General features: G+C 42.5%; 1 protein-coding gene across 3 annotated transcripts; it reads left to right on the top strand.

The window, feature by feature from the left end:
- Positions 1 to 1,256: 1,256 nt before the first annotated feature.
- Positions 1,257 to 25,725, top strand: LOC109868244 (acidic leucine-rich nuclear phosphoprotein 32 family member B). Of its 3 annotated transcripts, none has more exons than XR_004210540.1 (7): positions 1,257 to 1,292; positions 13,729 to 13,878; positions 22,784 to 22,906; positions 23,171 to 23,342; positions 24,972 to 25,042; positions 25,125 to 25,167; positions 25,273 to 25,339. XR_004210540.1 is itself a non-coding variant. In XM_031828269.1 (7 exons), exons 1-7 carry the CDS (start codon positions 5,262 to 5,264, stop codon positions 25,419 to 25,421), a joined length of 1,104 nt encoding a protein of 367 aa, XP_031684129.1. In that variant the 5' UTR covers positions 5,180 to 5,261; the 3' UTR covers positions 25,422 to 25,725. The 3 variants fall into 3 exon arrangements, 2 of the variants coding, with proteins under 2 accessions (XP_031684129.1, XP_031684128.1); XM_031828269.1 differs by lacking the exon at positions 1,257 to 1,292 and adding an exon at positions 5,180 to 5,657 and having other exon boundaries at positions 25,273 to 25,725; XM_031828268.1 differs by lacking the exon at positions 1,257 to 1,292 and adding an exon at positions 5,193 to 5,657 and having other exon boundaries at positions 25,270 to 25,721.
- Positions 25,726 to 25,991: the final 266 nt, after the last annotated feature.

Raw genomic sequence — 25,991 nt, 5'->3', positions numbered from 1 at the left:
AAATGGTTGGTTATACCGTATGATCGTAACACTTTATTTTACTAAGTAAGTTACATTATAGAGCATTTATTCCAAGCACCTCTAGGCTGGGAGAGAGCACCTCAGTACACTGCAGTGCACACTATCACTTATCAGATGGAATCTTTACGGTTGAGTTCTGTTTAGTAATGGTAGTGAACACGCCTTTACTATCGAAGATAGATTGTTGCACAGTTTTAATAACGACTCCGCTATGATAGGATATGGATTCCAAAATGCTTCCAGTATTTCCCTTGACCTTTGTCAACCTCTGTTTTAGTAATCAAATATCCAGTACAAAGTCTTTTAAATTCAGGGATTTATATTGGGAACTTAATTGCCATCTGTCTATATCCAGTGTGACAACAGTCTGTGGGATTGGTCAACTTGTCATTGTTGGATGGAATGGAGTGGTGGGCCTTTCATTGTCTGGCATATATTTACTACTAGAACCACTCCCCTTTCCAATAGCAACAGCAAATCACTCTTTCACACTACTACTTTGTATTCTTGTGAGAGTGTGTGAGAGAGTTGGAGGTTCGGAGTAACACACACACAGTGGGTATTTTCGTTTGAGGAGACACTGTTTTTAGGGTCAGCAAATTACAACTAATTAATAGTGTGTTGTTAAATCGGATGTAAAGAGTTCACTGAACAGAGAGAAAACAACTACGCCTTCACCAGTTGATTTGAATTGCCTAATGGGACCACTGAATCCCCACTGGGCTATGTTAAAGGCTGACTTCATCCTCCAAGCACTGGACTATGACTGTGTTGACAAGCACGATCACATGGTGCTGTGGTACGCGGCTCAGGTAGGTAACGGTCCTATCAATGACCTGTCTGTATTAAAACGTTAAAGCCAATCATCGAGTGGGACAGATGCATTGAGGTGAGGATTAGATGCAGATGAGACATCTGACATTTCTGTCATCTCCCTAAATGTTTGTTTTTGTGTACAACTTGTCTTGAAATGTTTTGTATTTTGTATGAAAATAAAACAAATACTGTCTTGTGAATAAAATAACTAAAATCAAATTTGGGCTTTACTGTGACTTCCACTGAACTTTGTCTTTGTGAACATGCAGCATCTGAAACGTTTAAAAATAATACCATACACTAAACAAACACAACAGCAGATGGTAGTAATTGGTCAAATGCGACCCATAGATTTTACGTGAAGGCGTTGGATTCGACGTTTACGTTTTATAGCCAATAGCAGCGAACCTTCTCGTGTTTGAAAGAAGAAGCGGTGGTTGACGTTTCCTTCTGCAGTATGTTTGTTTACTTCATTCAAAAACATTTTCTTTAGGAAATATTTTAAGTATAGCTCGGACTTTTATTTACAGCGTTTTGTAGCCGAATAATTTAATCAGGGTCACGTTTCATAACGTTAGCCAGTAACTCTAACTACTGTAGCTAACGGCAATTTACCTAACGTTACACAAATGTCCCCGTGAAGTTCAAATTCTGTTTGATCTCTGTCCTTTAACACAGTGAATAATATGCCCAATGGTATGGTTATTAGCTCATTTTAGTCAACGTAATGATAACGTTATCTTCCATAGCCCATTAACTAGTTACATACTGTACATCGGGGTGTATTAATTCCGGCGATTCTGTTGCAAAACGTTTCTTAAACGGGGCGGGACCTACCTGAATTTGTCACAAAGGAAACTCTCGTTTTTGTTGCCAACGAAACTTGTTGCCAATTAGTGGTGGAAGATTACACCCCAAGAGTGAGTTCTTTAGTAAAAAAAAATACATTGCAGAACGTTTCGTCTGTTGCTAAATGTTCTACAAGGGAAATAATTTACTCCAAACCAAAAACATTTTTCCACAAAAACGAGTTTCTATTGGGGAAATGTAGGTAGGTCCCGCCCCATTTTGCTCAGTTTGCTGATGGAATCTGACTAATGAATACACCCCAGCACTTTAGTCTAAAAGCTAGCTAGCCAGGCAAGTTGGTAACATGTCTGATATGGCTTCAACAATAATACCAGGTTGTTTGTATTCTGACAGTAGCCCAGCCACTTAAGCTATCATCATCATGTTCACGAGAAGATTACTACCATTGTGCCCTCCAAGCTCATCACTAAGCTAAGGACCCTAAGACTTAACACCTCCCTCTGCAACTGGATCCTGGACTTCCTGGCTGGCTGCCCCCAGGTGGTGAGGGTAGGAATCAAAACATCCACCACACTGACCCTCAACATGGGGGCTCCTCAGGAGTACGTGCATAGTCCCCTCCTATACTCCCTGTTCACCCGACACTATGTAACTGCACAACTCCAAACACCAATATTAAGTTTGCCGACGACACGACGGTGGGAGGCCTGATCACTGACGTCGATGAGACAGCCTATAGCAGGGATGGGCAACTAATGGGGGTGTGGGGGCCACAAAAAAGCAGAACTCATCATAAGGGGCTGCAGTGGCTCGTGGGTCAGCTACTTTCCTGCAATTCTACCCATTTTGCCATAGGGTGTAGGCAAATGTTTGCAGTTTTTAATATGATAACTGATGATCAATGGGCCCCACCCCAGTCGGTAATTCGACCTTGCTTACTACAAGTTTAGATAGCTGGTCGCTAGACTAATTTACCAATCTAAAAATGCTTTGCTGACATGGGCTAATTAAGTGACTGCTGATGCACAACCACATTTTGAAATTGCACCTTCTGTATTCTATTATTCTAACTCTCAACAGTAAATTGAGAGACAAACCTTTTTTTTTATTAGTCCGCGGGCCTACAAAAGTTGACCATCCCTGGCCCATAGGGAGGAAGGAGGTCAGAGACCTGGCAGTGTGGTGCTAGGACAACAACCTCTTCCCCCAACGTCAGCAAGACAAAGGAGCTGATCGTGGACTACAGGAAACGGAGGGACGAGCATGTCCTCATCCACATCAACAGGGCTGTAGTGGAGCTGGTTGAGAGCTCAAGTTCCTCTGTGTCCACATCACTTAAAGCCAATTCATGCCTACTCTGTATTTGCGATCCGGAGGGTTTGACATAATTGCGGAGCCTCTGGAGGCCAAATCAAGCTCTGTACCATATCGCCTTGCATCTCCCAAATTATTTAACAATGCCTAAGGCTCCGTATAGCTCCGCATTGACATGATTGGTTGATGGGAGGTGCTGGATAAACAGAAACTCACTTCCTTGACAACTTGTTTCACAAGAGCTCTGCTCTATGAAGCGCAAGATGTATGAACGCTCTGACGCTATCATGGTCCAAACACACCAACACAGTTGTGTAGAGGGCACGACAATGCCTCTTCCCCCTCAGGAGGCTGAAAAGATTTGGCAAAGGCCTTCAGATCCTCAAAAGGTTATACAGTGGCATAATTGAGAGCAGCTCCCTGCCGTCCAGGACGTCTATACTAGGCGGTCTCAGAGAAAAGCCCCCAAAAATGTCAGACTCCTGCCACCCAAGTCAGAATGTTCTTTCGGCTACCACATGGCAAGTGGTACCGATGGACCAAGTCTGGAACCAGCAGGACCCTGAACAGCTTCTACCCCCAAGCCATAAGACTGCTAAATAGTTAGTTAAACCTCTTAAGCATCCGCCCCTTTTTTTACATTTTCGCCTGAAATGACATACTCAAATCTAACTGCCTATAGCTCAGGCCCTGGAAGCAAGGATATGCATATTATTGGTACCATTTGAAAGGAAACACTTTGAAGTTTGTGGAAATGTGAAAGGAATGTAGGAGAATATAACACAATAGATCTGGTAAAAGATCATTCAAAATTCAAAAGGCACTCGCACATCTGAGCAATCTTTTTTGCAGGTGCATGGTAACAGTTGAACAAGATGAAGGAAACAGGAAACCGCACACTGCTCTTGATAGTATCACTGATCTTTAATAAGCTTACCTATCGGCCTCACGGCCTTCGTCAGAGCTTTTGTGAGTAAAAAAAAAAAAAAAAAAAAAAAAACACCCTTATGTAGACCTTCCCACATCCATTCCATGCATCGAAAGGGGTTGAGGCGAAGGAAAAACAAATAAGTGCTACCAAATATAACAATATGCATTTCATAAATATTTGAATAAAGTGTCTAAATAAGACGTATTAAAGATGTCTGTAAAACCACAATGAGGACATAGACCTACCGAGCATGTTTTCATTAATCATTGGGTACATCATACGAAAAACAGTAATCTTAAATAAGGGCATAGTTCATGTTCAAATTCACAACATACATAGGCAAAAGATAATACAAAGGGAAAAAAACGTTCTTTTGTATTTTATTTGTACCATAATCTTTGAAATGCAAGAAAAAGGCCATAATGTGTTATTGCAGCCCAGGTTCAATATACATTTTGGCCACTAGTTGGCAGCAGTGTATGTGCAAAGTTTACCTGATCCAATGAACCATTGCATTTCTGTTCAAATTTTGTATCAAGTCTGCCCAAATATGGCAAATTTGTTTATTAATAACTTTTTGTGTTCAAAATTGTGCACTCTCCTCCTACAATAGTATTGTATTCTTTCACTGCTACTGTAAATTGGACAGTGCAGTTAGATTAACAAGAATTTAAGCTTTCTGCCAATATCAGATATGTCTGTGTCCTGGGAAATGTTCTTGTCACTTACAACCTCATGCTAATCGCATTAGCCTACGTTAGCTCAACCCTCCAGTGGAAGGGACACCTTCCAACTGACTTGCCTAGTTAAATAAATACAGATAAATACATTCTAAAGTATAATTTCACCAGGTCATCGAAGTCAGGCATTTCAACAATGGCACGCACAGCATTCTCCCTCAAAATTTGTGACATTGTGTTGTGTGACACAACTGCACATTTTAGTGGCCTTTTATTGTCCCCAGCACAAGGTGCAATGATCATGCTATTTAATCATCTTGATATGCCACACCTGTCAGGTGGATGGATTATCTTGACAAAGGATAAATTGCTCACTAACAGATATGTAAACAAATTTTAGCACACTATTTGAGAGAAATACGCATTTTGTGCATATGGAACATTTCTGGACTCTTGAATTTCAGCTCATGAAACATGGGACCAACACTTTCCATGTTGTGTTTATATTTTTGTAAAGTCTCTTTTTTCTCTTCACTTGGCCCTAATACTCTCCTGACCGTAGATTGCTGCATACACCACCCCATTTCCGAAAATGGATTGCTCCTACAGACAGTGAGTCACGTGGCGGTGGCTTGCTTTATAAAGCAGGCAGACGGGCATCCAGCTTAACTATTCGATTTAACGTTAGAATGGGTAAAAAGAGAGATCTAAGGGACTTTGAGCGTGGTATGATCGTCGGTTCCAGGCGCGCAGGATCCAGTATATCACAAACAGCCGCACTCTTGGGCTTTTCACGCACGGCAGTGTCTGTGGTTTACCGAGAATGGCGCGACAAACAAAAAACATCCAGTCAGCGACAGTCCAGTGGGCGTAAACAGCTCGTTGATAAGAGGGGTCGAATGAGATTGGAAAGAATCGTGCAAACTAACAGGCGGGCTACAATTAGACAAATAACGGCGCAGTACAACAGTGGTGTGCAGAACTGCATCTCTGAATGCACAACTCGCCGATCGTTGTCACGGATGGGCTATAGCAGCAGACGGCGGGCAAACGAAGAGTGGAAAAACACCGCCTGTGTAGATAAGGTAAAGGAATCAATGGATTTCAATAGATTTTCGCACATTCAACAAATCTGATCTAAAAAAGTCGATATTTGTCAAATCAGGTCCGATTTCGATATATTTGGCTGTTTTCGCTGCATAACATTTAAAAGTAGTCCCTTTTCAGACTTAGAAGTGACTGCTAACTTCTAACTCCCGTTCATATAAACTGGTTAGCCTAGCTAGCATACAGAAATCGGTAGTAGTCAGTCGGTTTGAACTAATTACGTTGATTGGTGACGATGACATGAATGTAACTCCGATTTTACCTCAATAACAAACAATAGCCTTACGTTCAATTGACCTCTTTACCGCATCTGTTGCGAGCGGTCAGTGAATTGTTTGTTATTAAAGCATAGAAATTATGTTCATCTTTTTCATTCTTCAGGCGTGATGTCATACGTTGGCCCCCTTTATTTATAGAAGGACCCATACACACAGAGTGTATATACAAAACAGTAGGAACACCTGCTCTTTCCATGAGACTGACCAGGTGACGGCTATGATCCCATGTCACTTGTTAAATCCACCACAATCAGTGTAGATGAAGGTGAGGAGACCAGTTAAAGAAGGATTGTTGAGCCATGAGACCATTGAGACATGCTGTCTATTTGTGCCATTGAGGGTGAAAGAGAAATACAGAAATGTAAGTGCCTGTGAGCTGGGTATGGTAATAGGTGCCAGGCACATCGGTTTGTGTCAAGAATTGCAACACTGCTGGGTTTTTCATGCTCAAATCAAACTTTATTTGACACATGGGCTGAATACAACAAGTGTAGACCTTACTGTGAAATGCTTACTTACTATAAGCCCTTAACCAACAGGTCAGTTCAAGAAGAGTTAAGAAAATATTTACCAAATAAACTAAAGTTAAAAAATAAAAGTAAAAAATTATAAAAAGTAACACAATAACGAGGCTATATACAGGTGGTACTGAGTCTGTGTGCGGGGGTACAGGTTAGTTAAGGTCATTTGTACATGTTGCTAGGGGTAAAGTGACTCTGCATAGATAATAAACCGTGAATAGCAGCATTGTACAAAACAAATAGGGGGGGTCAATGTAATAGTCTGGTTGCCATTTGATTAATTGTTCAGCAGTCTTATGGCTTGGGGGTGGATGCTGTTAAGGAGCCTTTTGGTCCTAGACTCGGTGCTCCGGTTCAGCTTGCTGTGCGGTAGCAGAAAAAACAGTCTATGGGTGACTGTGGTCTGACACTGCCAATTTTCCCAACAGTTTCCCGTGTGTATCAAGAATGATCCAGCCAACTTCACACAACTGTGGGAAGCATTGAAATCAACAAGGGCCATTGTCCCTGGGGTGCTTTCGACACCTTGTAGAGTACATGCCCCTACAAAATTGAGACTGTTCTGAGGGCAAAATGGGGGGTGCAACTGAATATTAGGAAGGTGTTCCTAATGTTTGGGAAACTGTGTATATTATGGAATATGAGATGAAACTAACCCAGTAATTACTTGAATTGGCAAATGAGTTGAGTTGGCTCAATTAAAATCATAGATATTCAAATATTGTATATGATCAAATCAAACTTTGTCACATGTGCTGAATACAACAAGTGTAGACCTTATCGTGAAATGCTTACTTACAAGCCCTTCACAAATAGTGCAGTTCAAGAAGAGTTAAGAAAATATTTACCAAATAGACTAAAGTAAAAAATAATAAACACAATAAGAATAACAAGGCTATATACAGGTGGTACCGGGACCGAGTCGGTGTACAGGTTAGTTGAGGTAATTTGTACATGTAGGTAGGGGTGAAGTGACTATGCATAGATAATAAACAACGAGTAGCAGCAGTGTTCAAAAGGGAGGAGGGTGGTCAATGTAAATTAGTCCGGTGGCGATTTTATTAATTGTTCAGAAGTCTTATGGCTTGGGGGTAGAAGCTGTTGAGGATCCTTTTGGTCCTAGACGGGTGCCTCTGGTACCGCTTGCTGTGCGTTAGCAGAGAAAACAGTCTCTAACTTGGGTGACTGGAGTCTCTGACAATTTTATGGGCTTTCCTCTGACACTGCCTATTATGTAAGTCCTGGATTGCAGGAAGCTTGGCTCCAGTGATGTACTGGGCCATACGCACTACCCTCTGTAGCGCCTTACGGTCAGAGGCCGAGCAGTTGCCATACCAGGCCGTGATGCAACCGGTCAGGATGCTCTCGATGGTGCAGAACCTTTTGAAGATCTGGGGACCCATGCCAAATTTCTTTGTCTCCTGAGGGGGACAAGGTTTTGTCGTGCCCTCTTCACAACTCTTCACGACTGTCTTGGTATGTTTGGACCATGATAGTTCATTGGTGACGTGGACACCAAGGAACTAGGAACTCTCGACCCTCGCCACTACAGCCCCATCAATGTTAATGGGGGTCTGTTCAGCCCACCTTTCTTTTCCTGTCGTCCACGATCAGCTCCTTTGTCTTGCTCACATTGAGGGAGAGGTTGTTGTCCTGGCACCACACTGCCAGTTCTCTGACCTCCTCCCTATAGGCCGTCTCATTGTTGTCGGTGATCAGGCCTAACACTGTTGTCGCCAGCAAACTTAATGATGGTGTTGGAGTCGTGTTTGGCCACGCAGTCGTGGTTGAACAGGGAGTACAGGAGGGGACTAAGTACACCCCTGAGGTGCCCCAGTGTTAAGGATCAGTGTGGCAGATGTGTTGTTGCCTACTCTTACCACCTGGGGGCTGCCCGTCAGGAATTCCAGGATCCAGTTGCAGAGGGAGGTGTTTAGTCCCAGAGTGCTTAGCTTAGTGATGAGCTTTTTAAAATTATTTTTATTTCACCTTTTTTTTTAACCAGTTAGGCTAGTTGAGAACAAGTTCTCATTTACAACTGCGACCTGGCCAAGGTAAAGCAAAGCAGTGCGACACAAACAACAGAGTTAAACATGAACTAAACAAACGTACAGTCAATAACACAAATGAAATAGTCTAAATACAGTGTGTGGAAATGGCTTAAGGTTAAGGAGGTAAGGCAATAAATTAGCCATAGTAGCGAAGTAATTACAATTTAGCAAATTAACACTGAAGGGATAGATGTGCCAATGATGATGTGCAAGTAGAAATACTGGTGTGATAAAAGTAAATAAAAACAATATGGGGATGAGGTAGGTAGTTGAATGGGCCATTTACAGATGGGCTATGTACAGCTGCAGCGATCGGAAGCTGCTCAGATAGCTGATGCTTGAAGTTAGTGAGGGAGATATGTCTCCAACTTCAGTGATTTTTGCAATTCGTTCCAGTCATTGGCAGCATAGAACTGGAAGGAAAGGCAGCCAAAGAGGTGTTGGCTTTGGGGATGACCAGTGAGATATACCTGCTGGAGCGTGTGCTACGGGTGGCTGTTGTTATGGTGACCAGTGAGCTAAGGCAGCGCTTTACCTAGCAAAGACTTATAGATGACCTGGAGCCAGTGGGTCTGGCGACGAGAGCATACAGGTCGCAGGGTTGGGGGGGTGGTATATGGGGCTTTGGTGACAAAACGGATGGCACTGTGATAGACTGCATCCAGTTTCTTGAGTAGCGTGTTGGGAGGCTGTTTTGTAAATGACATCGCCAAAGTCGAGTATCGGTAGGATAGTCAGTTTGGTATGTTTGGCAGCGTGAGTGAAGGATTCTTTGTTGCGAAATAGGAAGCTGATTCTAGTTTTTATTTGGGTTTTGCGATGCTTACTATGAGTCCGGAAGGAGAGTTTAGTCTATCCAGGCACCTATGTATTTATAGTTGTCCACATATTCTAAGTCAGAACCGTCCAGAGTAGTGATGCTAGTCGGGAGGGCCGTTGCGGGCAGCCATCGGTTGAAGAGCATGCATTTAGTTTTATTAGCGTTTAAGAGCAATTGGAGGCCACGGAAGGAGTGTTGTATGGCATTGAAGCTCGTTTGGAGGTTTGTTAACACAGTGTCCAAAGAAGGGCCAGATGTATACAGAATGGTGTTGTCTGCGTAGAGGTGGATCAAGGAACCACCCGCAGCAAGAGTGACATTGTTGATGTATACAGAGAAAAGAGTCGGCCCGAGAATTGAACCCTGTGGTATCCCAATAGACTGCCAGAGATCCAGACAACAGGCCTCCGATTTGACACACTGAACTCTGTCTGAGAAGTAGTTGATGCACCAGGTGAGGCAGTCATTTGAGAAACCAAGGCTGTTGAGTCTGAGTGATCTGTTTAACTTGGCTTTAGAAAGGCAGGGCAGGATGGATATAGGTTTGTTACAGTTTGGGTCAAGAGTTTCACCCCCTTTGAAGAGGGTGATGACCGTGGTAGCTCCATGGACTTTAGTGTCCCAAAACTTTTAGGATTTAGAGCTACAACATGCACATTTCTGTTAGGAAAGCAAAGGCTAGCTTTTTCAAACTGACTGTGTGTATTGGTTCCTGACTTCCCTGAAAAGTTGCATATCGCAGGGACTATTCGATGCTAGTGCAGTCCTCCACAGGATGTTTTTGTGCTGGTCAAGGGCAGTCAGGTCTGGAGTGAACCAAGGGCAAAATCTGTTCTTAGTTCTAAATTTTTTGAAAGGGGCATGCTTATTTAAGATGGTGAGGAAATTACTTTTAAAGAACGAACAGGGATCCTCCACTGACGGGATGAAGTCAATATCCTTCCAGGATACCCGGGCCAGGTCGATTAGAAAGGCCTGCTCGCAGAAGTGTTTTAGGGAGCGTTTGACAGTGATTAGGGGTGGTCGTTTGACCGTGGACCGATAGCGGATGCAGGCAATGGGGCAGTGATCGCTGAGATTCATATTGAAAACAGCAGAGGTGTATTTGGAGGACAAGTTGGTCAGGATAACATCTGAGGATGCCCATGTTTACGGATTTATGGTTGTACCTGGTGGGTTCCTTGATAATTTGTGTGAGATTTAGGGCATCTACAGTGGGGAGAACAAGTATTTGATACACTGCTGATTTTGCACGTTTTCCTACTTACAAAGCATGTAGAGGTCTGTAATTTTTATCATAGGTACACTTCAACTGTGCGAGATGGAATCGAAAACAAACATCCAGAAAATCACATGGTATGATTTTTAAGTCATTAATTTGCATTTTATTGCATGACATAAGTATTTGATCACCTACCAACCAGTAAGAATTCCGGCTCTCACAGACCTGTTAGTTTTTCTTTAAGAAGCCCTCCTGTTCTCCACTCATTACCTGCATTAACTGCACCTGTTTGAACTCGTTACCTGTATAAAAGACACCTGTCCACACACTCAATCAAACAGACTCTAACCTCTCCACAATGGCAAAGACCAGAGAGCTGTGTAAGGACATCAGGGATCAAATTGTAGACCTGCACAAGGCTGGGATGGGCTACAGGACAATAGGCAAGCAGCTTGGTGAGAAGGCAACAACTGTTGGCGCAATTATGGTGCAATTATTAGAAAATGGAAGAAGTTCAAGATGACGGTCAATCACCCTCGGTCTGGGGCTCCATGCAAGATCTCACCTTGTGGGGCATCAATGATCATAAGGAAGGTGAGGGATCAGCCCAGAACTACACGGCAGGACCTGGTCAATGACCTGAAGAGAGCTGGGACCACAGTCTCAAAGAAAACCATTAGTAACACACTACGCCGTCATGGATTAAAATCCTGCAGCACACGCAAGGTCCCCCTGCTCAAGCCAGTGCATGTCCAGGCCCGTCTGAAGTTTGCCAATGACCATCTGGATGATCCAGAGGAGGAATGGGAGAAAGTAATGTGGTCTGATGAGACAAAAATAGAGCTTTTTGGTCTAAACTCCACTCGCCATGTTTGGAGGAAGAAGGATGAGTACAACTCCAAGAAAACCATCCCAACCGTGAAGCGTGGAGCATCTTCGGGGATGCTTTTCTGCAAAGGGGACAGGACGACTGCACCGTATTGAGGGGAGGATGGATGGGGCCATGTATCGCGAGATCTTGGCCAACAACCTCCTTCCCTCAGTAAGAGCATTGAAGATGGCCCAAAACGCCCAGCCTGGGCAACTAAGGAGTGGCTCCGTAAGAAGCATCTCAAGGTCCTGGAGTGGTCTAGCCAGTCTCCAGACCTGAACCCAATAGAACATCTTTGGAGGGAGCTGAAAGTCTGTATTGCCCAGCGACAGCCCATAACCTGAAGGATCTGGAGAAGGTCTGTATGGAGGAGTGGGCTGAAATCCCTGCTGCAGTGTGTGCAAACCTGGTCAAGAACTACAGGAAACATATTATCTCTGTAATTGCAAACAAAGCTTTCTATACCAAATATTAAGTTCTTCTTTTCTGATGTATCAAATACTTATGTCATGCAATAAAATGCAAATGAATTACTTAAATCATACAATGTGATTTTCTGGATTTTTGTTTTAGATTGGTGTCCAGGGCACAGCTGGGAGCTGAGGGGGGTCTATAACAGGTGGCAACAGTGCGAGACTTATTTATGGAGGGATTTAAAAAAATAAAAATTTAAAAATATTAGAAGCTCGAACTGTTTGGGCATAGACCTGGAAAGTATGAGACAACTTTTCAGGCTATCTCTGCAGTAGATTGCAACTCCTCCCCCTTTGGCAGTTCTATGTTGACGGAAAATGTTGTAGTTGGGGATGGAAATTTCTGGGGTTTTGGTGCCCTTAAGCCAGGATTCAGACACTGCAAGGACATCAGGGTTGGCGTACTGTGCTAAAGCAGTGATTGAAACAAACTTAGGGAGGAGGCTTCTGATGTTAACATGCATGAAACCAAGGCTTTTACGGTTACAGAAGTCAACAAATGAAAGCGCCTGGGGACACACAGTGCCTGGGTTAACCTCTACATCATCTGAGGAACAGAGGAGGAGTAGGATGAGGGTACGGCTAAAGGCTATCAACTGGTCTTCTAGTGCTTTGGGGACAGAAAATAAAAGGAGATTTCTGGGCGTGGTAGAATAGTTTCAGGGCATAATGTACAGACAAGGGTATGGTGGAGTGCAGGTACAGTGGAGGTAAACCTTGGCATTGAGTGACGATAAGAGATTCAATCTCTGGATGCACTAGTTATGCTGGGTGAGGTCACCGCATGTGTGGGAGGTGGGATAAGAGGTATCTGTGGCATGATGAGTGGGACTAGGGGCTCCGCAGTAAACTAAAACAAGGATAACTATCCTAAAAAGTATACAAGGCATATTGACATTAGAGAGACAAAGCAATCACAGGTGTTGATTGGGAGAGCTAGCTAAGACAACAACGGATAAGACAACAGCTAATCAGCTAAGACAACAACAGGTAAAATGGTGATGAATGGGCAGAGAGGGCCAGTTAACTACACACAGGGCCCGAGTTCAAGGCCGGGGCCGACAGATAAACAAAATAAACAGCTTAGTGGGCACTATGGTGTTTAAAGACTGATCTGTCGTCAATGACCTGTTTAAAGGTTTTGTTCAGATTGTGTGATAACACTCCCGTATCCAAGACAGTTGGCACTCTCGTGCATGCTTCAGTGTTGCTTGCTTCGAAGCGAGGCATATTTGACAATGGTTTTTTTTTTTTTATCGAATCATGGCTTTGTTAATCAGAATCGATGTGATCAGATCTTTTTCTAAAGTGCTTAGATGTTTCTTTGCTGCAAGACTATTTGACCCATTTCATGACATCCAAATGCAATCAGTTATGTGGAATCTCAATCTCTAAAGAGGGTTTAACCGAACCTCTGCCTGGGAGGCATGTGCTTCCTCATGTGATGCCTGCTGCTACCGAACCAAAACAAAAGTGTGAATAAAGTCAATACAATTTGCCTCACTTTTTGAATGAAGTTAATGGGTCTAGTTCAAATCCCTAAGGCGACAAGGTGAAACATCTGTGGGTGTGCCCTAATTGCTCCAGGGTCGCCGTAGATAATTAGACCCTGGCAGAGACCCCACTCTCTGAGGGTGTCTCAGGACATTTGTAATATAGAAATAAGCACTCAAATTATTATTTATAAAGTTTGCATTCTCAATTGAGTTTGTAGTGCAGCTGTAAACAATGTACGCATGCATTAAAATAAAAAATCTTCGAATTTCATGGATTACAATTGTACACGTTCAATATTTATTTTTTATCCTTATAGGTACGGGAACTTGTCCTGGACAACAGCAGATCAAATGAAGGGAAAATCGAAGGCCTCACAGAAGAATTTGTCAATCTGGAATTCCTCAGTTTGATAAATGTTGGCTTATTCTCAGTTTCCAACCTTCCCAGACTTGAGAAACTCAAAAAGGTAATGTTTTGCTTCATTTAAAACAAACATTCACTCACTCAAAAGTTTTAGAACACCTACTCATTCAACATTTTTTCTATGTTTGTACTATTTTCTACATTGTAGAATAATAGTGAAGACATCAACTAGGAAATAACACATGGATATGCATTAACCAAAAAAGTGTTAAACAAATCTTAATGGATTTTATGTTTGAGATTCTTCAAATAGCCACCCTTTGCCTTGGTGACAGCTTTGCACGCTCTTGGTATTCTCTCAACCAGCTTCACCTGGAATGCTTTTCCAACAGTCTTGGAGTTCCCACAAATGCTGAGCACTTGTTGGCTGCTTTTCCTTCACTCTGCGGTCCAACTCATCCCAAACCATCACAATTTGGTTTAGTTTAGGGTGATTGTGGAGGCCAGGTCATCTGATGCAGCACTCCATCACTCTCCATCTTGGTCAAATAGCCCATACACAGCCAGGAGGTGTGTTGGGTCATTGTCCTGTTGAAAAACAAATTATAGTCCCACTAAGCGCAAACTAAATGGGATGGCATATCGCTGCAGAATGCTGTGGTAGCCATGCTGGTTAAGTGTGCCTTGAATTCTAAATAAATCACTGACAGTGTCACCAGCAAAGCACCCCCACGCCATCAGACCACCACCTCCATGCTTCGCAGTGGGAACCACACATGAAGCTCTTCCGTTCACCTACTTTGTGTCTCACAAAGACATGGCGGTTGGAACCAAAAATCTCACATTTGGATTCATCAGACCTAAGGACAGATTTCCACCGGTCTAATGTCCATTGCTCGTGTTTCTTGGCCCAAGCAAGTCTCTTCTTATTTGTGTCCTTTAATAGTGGTTTCTATGCAGAAATTTGACCATGAAGGCCCGATTCACTGTCTCCTCTGAACAGTTGATGTTACTGTTACTTGAACTCTGTCAAGAATTTATTTGGGCTGCAATTTCTGAGGCTTGTAACTTATGAACTTATCCTCTGCAGCAGCGGTGACTCGGTCTTCCATTCCTGTGAAGGTCCTCGTGAGAGCCAGTTTCATTGTAGCTCTTGATGGTTTTTGTGACTGCACTTTAAGAAATGTTCAAAGTTCTTAATTTTCTGCATTGACTGACCTTCATGTCTTAAAGTAATAGACTGTTGTTTCTCTTTGCTTATTTGAGCTGTTCTTGCCATAATATGGCCTCTGTCTTTTACCAAATAGGGCTATCTTCTGTATAGCTCCCCTACCTTGTCACAACACAACTGATTGGTTCAAATGCATTAAGAAGGAAAGAAATTCCGCAAATGAACTTTTAAGGCACACATGTTAATTGAAATTACCTCAAAGCTGGTTTAGAGAGTGCCAAGAGTGTGCAAAGCTGTCATCAAGGCAAAGGGTGGCTACGTTGCAGAATCTCATAAAATAGATTTAGATTTCTTTAACATTTTATTTGTTTACTACATGATTCCATATGTGTTATTTCATAGTTTTGATGTCTTTACTATTATTCTACAATGTAAAAATAGAGAAAAACCCTTGAATGAGTAGGTGTTCTAAAACTTTTGCCGGGGTGTGTGTGGAGGGGCCCTTTTTTTTCTTCTTTTTTTTATACACAAGCTTACACTTATAGTAAAGTGACATTTGTGTTCTTTTGAAAAATGGCTTCAATTTAGTCCCTAATGGCAACCTATTCCTTGTGCAGTGCACTACTTTTGAGGGTTGGTCAAAAGTAGTGCACTATGTAAGGAATAGGGTTCCATTTGGGACATGGTCATTGTTTTCTGAAAGATTTGTTACTTGCTTGGGCATTTTTTGACAGAAGTGACTGCTCAAAGTGTTGCGACAGAGGCAATTTTGTTTTGGCTCTACTCCAGCACTTTGGATTTGAAATTATACAGTGACTGAGGTTAAAGTGCAGAATGTCAGCTTTAATTTGAGTGTATTCTCATCCGTATCGGGTGAACCGTTTTAGAAATTACAGTACAGTCGGCCCATTTTAGGGGACCAAAAGTATTGGGACATTCACTTTTACTGTACCTTCAGAAAATATTCACACCCCTTGACTTATTCCACATTTTGTGTTACAACCTGAATTTAAAATGGATTAAATTTAGATTGTTTTGTCACAGACCTACAGACAATACCCCCTAATGTCAAAGTGGAATTATGTTTTTAGATATTTTTTACAAATGAATGGCTGTGATAGAACTGAAGATGGATCAGTTACTCCACAATACTAACCTAATTGACAGAGTGAAAATAAGGAAGCCTGTATAGAATACAAATATTTCAAAACATACATCCTGTTTGCAATAAGGCACTAAAGTAAAACTGCAAAAAAATGTTGCAAAGCAATAAACTTTTCCCTGAATTAAAAGTATTGGATTTATCCTAACACAACACATTACTGAGTACCTCTCCATATTTTCAACCATGGTGGTGGCTGCATCATGTAATGGGAACACTTGTAATAGTTAAGGATGGGTAAGTTTTTCAGTATAAAGAAAAGAAACAGAATGCTGCTAAGCACAGGGAAAACCTGGTTCAATCTGCTTTCCACCAGACCACTGGGAGATTAATTCATCTTTAGCTGGACAATAACCTAAAACACAAGGCCTAATCTACACTGAAGTTGCTTACCAAGATGACATTGAATGTTTCTCAGTGGCCGAGTTACAGAGTTGACTTAAATCTGCTTTAAAATCTAGGGCAAGACGTGAAAATGGTTTAGCAATGATCAACAACCAATTTGACAGAGCTTGAAGAATTTGGAAAACAATGATGGGCAAATGTTGCACAATCGAAGTGTGGAAAGGTCTTAGACTTACCCAGAGACTCACAGTTGTAACCACTGCCGACGGCGCCTATACAAAGTATTGACTCGGGTGTGAATACTTATGTAAATGAGAGATTACTGTATATATTTTAATACATTTGCAAAAATTTCTAAACATGTTTTCATTTTGTGTTTATTTGATGTTGAATTCAGGCTGGAACATAACAAAATGTGGAATAAGTCTAGGAGTATAAATACTTTCTGAAGGCCCTGTATGTGTATTAAAGTAGTACAAAGTTAATTATTTGGTCCCATATTCATAGCATGCAGTGACTAAATCAGGGTTGTGACTCAATACATTTGTTTGATACGTTTGTTGTTTGTTTTGGTTTGTTTCACATTATTTTGTGCCCAATACAAATGAATGGTTTGTCATTTTGAAGTCACTTTTTTTGTAAATAAGAATATATGTCTCTTGGCCATGTTCTGTTATAATCTCCACCCGGCACAGCCAGAAGAGGACAGGCCACCCCTCATAGCCTCCCTTCTAGGGAGTTTTCACTAGCCACCTTGCTTCTACACCTGCATTGCTTGCTGGTTGGGGTTTTAGGCTTGGTTTCTGTACATCACTTTGTGACATCAGCTGATGTAAGAAGGGCTTTATAAATACATTTGATTGATTCATTTGATTGATGTTTCTAAACTTATATTAATGTGGATGCTACTAGGGCTGTCCCCATAAAAATATATTGGTCAAACGAGAATCGTCCTGTTCTTTCGACCAATCGATTGGTCAATGTTTAAACTTCTTTATCCATAATTGACATACACACCCTATGTGTTTGAATAAAACCAACTACATATGCACTGAGCTTGTCTGACCCTTTAAGCACACTGTTTGATTAAATAATTAAGCCACACAAATGACTCTGTCAGTTAAAAAAAAAAAATTACGGGAGTGCCTGTGGTCTCGCTCACCTCCCTACTGCAGAAAAAGGCACCACAGCAAGTGTTTATTGCACTGTCCCTGCTAAAGCTGTATAGGAGCACACCTTGTGTGAGTATTATGTGTGCCAAACAGTTGCATTAACATTACAACAAAAAAATCAGACCATTTGGAACAGTGTAAACAACACTAAGTGTTGTACCAGAGTCTTATCTAACAAAAATGATATAGCCTTTATTACAGCAGACTAAAAACAGTTGCATGCATTAGTAAATTGCGGTTTATTTATTGTTTAGGTTAATTATTCAAAGCCTGAATGTTTTGTATGCTGTGTGATGGCAGGAATGATTGATTTGATTTAGTAGCCTATATATTGAAATATAGGCCTAAGTTACGGTATTAAAACTTAACAGGACGCGTTCTTAGGTCTACAGCTCTATGGGGGTTATACAAGGATACTATGCCTACAAATGATAACGACTTTACTTAATACAATTATGATCATTATAATAAGAAAAAGAGTGTATAGGAGCGAGAGCTGCGTGCATATTATGTGTGACAAAGGGGTGCTGTTAGATTACCATATCATTATTCTGCCTGTTTGGAACAGTGTAAACAACCAAATTATAAGTAATCCCAGTCTGTTCTAACGGATAAAGGCTTTATTACAGCATAGCAAAGATTTTAAAAACTGCTAAATTCAATTATTATTATTTTTTTTACCTTCATTTAACTAGGCAAGTCAGTTAAGAACAAATTCTTATTTTCACTGACGGCCTAGGAACAGTGGGTTAACTGCCTGTTCAGGGGCAGAACAACCGATCTGTACCTTGTCAGCTTGGGGATTTGAACTTGCAACCTTTCAGTTGCTAGTCCAACACTCTAACCACTAGGCTACCCTGCCGCAGTCTGGTATGAGAACGGTAGCCCCCATCTGCAAAAGCAGGGCGTCTTTTTTTACACAACATTTAAAGCAAACATCTTACAAGGTAAGCTTTGATTTGTTCTGTGTTTGAGCTATAGCTACATGGCATGGGGGGTATGAAATTAATAATTGGGTTGGTTGGAACAAATCTAGCCTATAGCCAATGTTGTCGGAATCATTTCAGCCCCTCCATGCATAGCGCCGACAGAGATAAACACCTCTCTGGGAAGAGGAAGGGGCGGGGGTGTATGCTTTATGATTAACGACTCATGGGGTAATCATAACAACATACAGGAACTCAAGTCCTTCTGCTCACCCGACCTAGAATTCCTTACAATCAAATGCTGGCCATATTACCTCAAGAGAATTCTCGTCAGTTAGTTACAGCTGTGTACATTCCCCCTCAAGCGAACACCAAGACGGCCCTCAAGGAACTTCACTGGACTCTATGTAAACTGGAAACTATATATCCAGAGGCTGCATTTATTGTAGCTGGGGATTTTAGCAAATTTGAGAACAAGGCCATGGATGAATGGCGGAATTTGCGCCAAACTGAAAGCGTGATCCACCGTATTTAACGATGGAAAGAGGTCTGGAAATATGGCTAATAAACAGTAGTTATTCTCTGCAAGGCAATCAAACAAGCACAATACTAGTACAGGGACAAAGTGGAGTCGCAATTCAACGGCTCCGACACGACGTATGTGGCAGGGTCTACAGGAAATCAGACTACAAAAACAGCCACGTCACACTTCCAGACAAACTAAATGCCTTCTTTGCCCACTTTGAAGATAATGCAGTGCCACCGTCGCAGCTCGCTAACACCGACTGCCCCCCTCCTTCTCCGTGGCTGACGTGAGTAAAACATTTGAACGTGTTAACCCTCGCTAGGCTGCTGGCCCAGACTGCATCCCTAGCTGTGTCCTCAGAGCATGTGCAGACCAGCTGGCTAATGTGTTTACGGACATATTCAATCGCTCCCTATCCCAGTCTGTTGTCCCCACATGCTTCAAGATGGCTACCATTGTTCCTGTACCCAAGAAGGAAAAGATAAGTAAACTAAATGACTATCGCCCCGTAGCACTCACTTTTGTTATCATGAAGTGCTTTGAGGCTAGTCAAGGATCATATCACCGCCACCTTACCGGCCATCCTAGACCCACTTCAGTTTGCATACTGCCCCAACAAGTCCACAGATGACACAATCGCCATCACACTGCACTCTACCCTGTCCCATCTGGACAAAAATAATACCCGTGTAAGAATGCTGTTCATTGAATACAGCTCAGCATTCAACACCATAGTACCCTCCAAGCTCATCATCAAGCTGGAGGCCCTGGGTCTCAACCCCGCCCTGTGCAACTGGATCCTGGACTGACGGGCTGCCCCCGGGTGGTGAAGGTAGGAAACTACCTCTCCACTTTGCTGACCGTCAACACTGAGGCCCCACAAGTGTGTGTGCTCAGCCCTCTCCTGTACTCCCTGTTCACCCACGACTGCATGGCCATCCAACTCCATCAAGTTTGCAGACGACACAACAGTAGTGGGCTTGATCAATGACGAGACCGCCTACAGCGAGGAGGTGAGGGCACGTGGAGTGTGGCATCAGGAAAACCTCACTCAACAAAACAAAGGAAATGATCGTTGACTTCAGGAAACAGCAGAGAGAGCACCCCCCTATCCACATCGAAGGGACAGCAGTGGAGAAGGTGGAACGTTTTTAAGTTCCTGGGCGTACACATCAGTTCCTGGGCGTACACATCTTTTCACCTAAACCCTGACAATTTTACAGATGCACAATCGAGCGCATCCTGTCAGGCTTGCATCACAGTCTGGTACAGCAACTGCACCGCCCTCAACCACAAGGCTCTCCAGAGGGTGGTGCAGTCTGCACAATGCATCACCGGGGGCAAACTACCTGCCCTCCAGGATACCTACTACACCCAATGTCACAGGAAGGCCAAAAAGATCAAGGACAACAACCACCCGAGCCACTGCCTGTTCACACCACTATCATCCTGAAGGCAATGTCAGTACAGGTGCATCAAAGTTGGGACCGAGGGATTAAAAAACAGCTTCTATCTCAAGGCCGTCAGACTGCTAAACAGCAATCACTAACTCAGAGGCTGCTGCCAACATTGAGACCCAATCACCGATCACTTTAATAAATGCATCACTAGTCACTTTAAACAATTCCACTTTAATGTTTACATATCTTACATTACTCATCACGTGTATATACTGTATTTTATACCATCTACTGCACCTTGCCTATGCCGCTCGGCCATCGCTCATCCATATACTTATGTACATATTCTCATTCACCCCTTTAGATTTGTGTTGAGGTTGTTGGGGAATTGTTAGATTACTTGTTAGATATTACTGTACTGTCAACCAGAAGCACAAGCATTTCGCAACACTTGCATTAACATCTGCTAACCATGTGTATGTGACCAATAACATTTTATTTGGACATCTAAACTCAGCAAAATAAGAAACGTGCTCTCACTGTCAACTGCATTTTATTTTAAGCAAACTTAACGTGTAAATATTTGTATGAACATAAGATTCAACAACTGAGACGAACTGAACAAGTTCCACAGACATGTGACTAACAAAAATGGAATAATGTGTCCCTAAACAAAGGGGTGGTTCAAAATCAAAAGTAACAGGCAGTATCTGGTGAGGCCACCAGCTGCATTAAGTACTGCAGTGCATCTCCTTCTCATGGACTGCACCAGATTTGCCAGTTCTTGCTGTGAGATGTTACCCCACTCTTCCACCAAGGCACCTGCAAGTTCCCGGACACGTCTTGGGGGGGAATGGCCCTAGCCCTCACCCTCCGATCCAACAGGTCCCGTAGGAAGTGCAATATGACCCGATAGACACTGTATATTCGATAGGCAATGACTTGAAAAACTACAAACCTCAGATTTCCCACTTCCTGGTTAGATTTTTTTCTCAGGTTTTTGCCTGCCATATGAGTTTTGTTATACTCACAGATATCATTCAAACAGTTTTAGAAACTTCAGTGTTTTCTATCCAAATCTACTAATTATATGCATATTTGAGCTTTTAGGACTGAGTAGCAGGCAGTTTACTCTGGGCACCTTTTTATCCAAGCTACTCAATACTGCCCCCCCAGTCCCAAAGAAGTTAACGGCCGTTCCACAGGTGCATGTTCATTAATTGTTTATGGTTCATTGAACAAGCATGGGAAACAATGTTTGAACTCTTTACAATGAAGATCTGGGAAGTTATTTGGATTTTTACGAATTATCTTTGAAAGACGGGGTCCTGAAAAGGGGACGTTTCTTTTTTTTCTGAGTTTTGCTGAGGCCCCACTCCTCTTCAACCTCCCCCACTGCAGGCCCTGGCACAACTCCCCTCTCTGTAAGTTCACCTGGAGGTGCTGGGGCAGGGAGGAAATCTAGGCCTCAACAAAGAGGCTGTGGAAGCAGCAGAACAGAGGGAGATGAAACTGAGGACCGGTGGCATACAGTCCTTGAAGAGCCAGAACAAAAGAGGGGGGGGGGGGGGGGGGGCAGGGGCAGGCTGGGGCCAGTTGTGCTGTTAGAGGGGCCAGTTACATTAGATGTTATTGTTGTCATATCCTAAAAAATGATTTCATACTCCACATTTAGTGGGGCCACAAGGGGTCCAACATTGTTGTCACAGGGGCACGCAGAAATATCATAGCCCCCCCCAAAAATGCTGTCTTGGAGGTATGCTATTTGTGCATCTAAATTTCTCATCATTATTCACAATTTATTCAGGATTATCCGTAATCATGGTTGCATCCACATTAATGTAGACCTGTTTAGAAATGTAATCTGTTCTTATGTACAATAAAAGTGACTCAAATGACACTACATTATTTACCATTCATTCATATTGGGAACAAAATCATCTGAAACAACCAAAACAAACAGCAAATGCATCCAACAAATTTGTGGAGTCACAAGCTTGATGTAGTCATTGCGTGCCATGAATATGGGACCCAATACTCAACTTTTTAACTACTTTAATACACAAGTGAATTTGTCCCAATACTTTAGGTCCCCTATAATGGGAGAAATACTGTATGTACAAAAAGTGCTGTAATTTCTAAAATGCTCACTTGAAAATACTCTCAAATTTCAAATTGACAGTCTTCACTTTAACCACAGTCATTGTATCATTTCAAATCCAAAGTGCTGGAGTACAGTCAAAACAACAAATGTCACTGGCCAAACACTTTTGGAGCTCACTGTATATCTTCACATTATGTTGCAGTTGGAACTCGGGGACAACAGAATCTCTGATGGCCTTGACGTGCTAGCAGAGAAACTCCCCAATCTCACACATCTAAATCTTAGCGGGAACAAACTGAAAGACATCAGCACGTTGGAACCTTTGGTAGGTACACCAAACTCCCGGTAGAGCACAATACAGTGCGACACCATCTCATCGTCTCAGGCTGTCTCAAATGACACTTTTCCCTATGTAGAGTTTTGACCATAGACCTAGTTGGCAGTGTGATGTTTGTTTCCCTATGTGGCTCTGGTCAAAATTAGTTTGCTAGCCTATATGGGGATAAGGTGTGCTCTCAAATCTAATTAGAGATTTATTCAGGCAGTGTTGTTCACCCCCTAATTACCCTACACCCATTTGGTTCCACAGAAAAAGCTGAGCAGCCTGAAGTGTCTGGACTTGTTCAACTGTGAGGTGACCAACCTGAACGACTACAGGGAGAGTGTGTTCAAGCTGCTCCCTCAGCTCACCTACCTGGATGGGTACGACGTGAAGGACCGAGAGGCATCTGACGTGGATGGGGTGGACGACGACGATGAGGGTTGGCAACCATTTAGTTTTTTTCCATGTTTTGAGGGAGTAATAGAAAATGAAAATGCAGTTGTAATTTGAGTTGAGAATGTGGGTCTTCTGTAGGTCAGTTGGTAGAGCGTGGAGCTTGCAATGGCATAATAGTGGGTTTGATTCCCGGGACCACCCATATGTAAAATTTATGCACACAATACTGCAAGCAACTTTGGCTAAAAGCATCTACTAAATGGTATATCATTATACACTGAACAAAAATAAACGTAACATGCACCAATTTCTTATATTTTACTGAGTTAGTTCATATAAGGAAATCAGCCATTGAAATAAATTCATTAGGCCCTAATCTATGGATTTCACATGACTGGGAATACAGATATGCATCTGTTGGTTACAGATACCTTAATGGTAGGGTCGTTGGATAGAGTTGATCAGGCTGTTGATTGTGGTCTGTGGAATGTTGTCCCACTCATCTTCAATGGCTGTGCGAAGTTGCTGGATATTGGCGGGAACTGGAACGCGCTGTCGTACAAGTTGATCCAGAGCATCCCAAACATGATCAATTGGTTACATGTCAGAGTATGCAGGCCATGGAAGAACTGTGACATTCAGCTTCCAGGAATTGTGTACAGATCCTTACAACAAGGGGTCCTGCATTATCATGCTGAAAGACGAGACAATGACGGCAGATAAATGGCATGACAATGGGCCTCAGGATCTCATCATGGTATCTCTGTGCATTCAAATTGCTATTGATAAAATGCAATTGTGTTCATTGTCCGTAGCTTATGCCTGCCCATACCATAACCCCACCGCCACCATGGGCCACTAATGTTCACAACGTTGACATCCGCATTCCGCTCGTCCACACAACGCAATACACAAAGGTGAGCATTTGCCCACTGAAGATGGTTATGACGCCAAACTGCAGTCAGGTCAAAACCCTGGTGAGGATGACAAGCATGCAGATGAGCTTCCCTGATACAGTTTGTGCATACATTCTTCAGTTGTGCAAACTCCGTGTCATTAGTTGTCCGGGTGGCTAGTCTCAGATGATCCCGCGGGTGATGAAGCCAGATGTGGAGGTCATGGCTGGCTTGGTTACACGGTCTGCGGTTGTGAGGCCAGTTGAACGTACTGTCAAATTCTCTAAAATGATGTAGGCGGCTTATGGTAGAGCAATGAACATTAAATTATCTGGCAACAGCTCTGGTGGACATTTCAGCATGCTTCCTCAACTTGTGGCATTGTGTTTTGACAACTGCACATTTTAGTGGCCTTTTATTCTCTCCAGCACAATGTGCACCTATGTAATGATCATGCTGTTTAATCAGCTTCTTGACATGCCACACCTGTCAGGTGGATGAATTATCTCGACAAGAGATGCTCACTAACAGGGATGTAAACAAATTTGACAAATACACTTTTTGTGAGAATGGGAAAATTATTGGATCTTTTATTTCAGCTCATGAAACATGGGACCAACACTTTATATGTTGCATTTTATATATATATATTTTTCAGTACATGTTAGAGACCATGTTAGTACATCGTGGATATTGTCATGCAAGGGGATTCTATTGTGTTGGGTTTTTCGACAGTGGGTGTGATGTATTTCTTTGCTTTATAAAAAAAATGTTAGGAGTGAAGGATGAGGATGGAGAGGAGGAAGACTTTGACGAGGAGGATGATGAAGTTAGCGGCGACGAAGAGGTAAAGCCCGTTTTTTTGGTTTGTTTGTGACCCAAAAGATCAACGGGGGATATGGTTTGAAATCACTGTCCTATCTCCCCAGGAAGAAGACCTTAGTATTGATGATGAGGACGACAATGATGATGGTATGTCATTCTTGTACTTTTTGTCACACGCTTATGTTAAAAAGTTTAACTTTTTGATACTTTACGAAGTATAATATAATAACCCTTTCCCATTTCCCCCAGAAGTTGAGGCTGTCCAAGGAGAGAAGATGAAGCAAGAGCCTAACAACAATGATGATTATGAGCAAAAAAAGAAAGCCAATCAACTTACCAACCCCTTCCCTCTCCACCCTGACACTCACCCTCCCTACTCCACGTCTCTCCCCCAGCTTTGAGCCCCCGTGTGGGGAAAGACTGTACCGGACAGGTGGTTCAAATGGAGCTGCCTCCGCCCCATGGAACCGAGAGCCATCCTCAAGGAGCGCACCACTCCGCATTCCACTTTTTCACTGTCAACTCCCCCTTTATGTATACCTGTGTGAGGACTTTGGAACAGGTACTGTATCTAGTTTTGGGTCTGTGCTTTTTAATATTTTGTTGGATGAATTATGAAGAGAAAGTTGTTGTTAGGTTTATTTCTTCCCTCTCCATCTTTTCTGTTCCTTATTTTTTCACCAATAAAATGTATTGCTATAGCAACTGTGTGAAGAGTGAGCTAAGATTCAGTGTGACCGACTGTTGCACAAATCAAGGTTGTAGCTACAAGTGCCTGTCGCTCAACTCCTGCTGAGTGCAATGGGTTGCCTCAGTGGGAAAAGTCGAACACTCATCGCACAATATGCAGCAAATACCTCAATGGATACTTCAATCACTCCACGAGATGACATGTTGCAGCTTATTTTATTTTGAATGGGAGGGAAGGTGAAAAGACGGCAATAGGAACACATGAAATCAAAGTTTATTCG

Source organism: Oncorhynchus kisutch, linkage group LG7, assembly GCF_002021735.2.
Source record: "Oncorhynchus kisutch isolate 150728-3 linkage group LG7, Okis_V2, whole genome shotgun sequence".
In the NCBI taxonomy this organism is placed as follows: Eukaryota; Metazoa; Chordata; class Actinopteri; order Salmoniformes; family Salmonidae; genus Oncorhynchus; species Oncorhynchus kisutch.
Note: the sequence above shows the minus strand (reverse complement) of the source record. Positions and strands in the feature narration are given on the sequence as shown.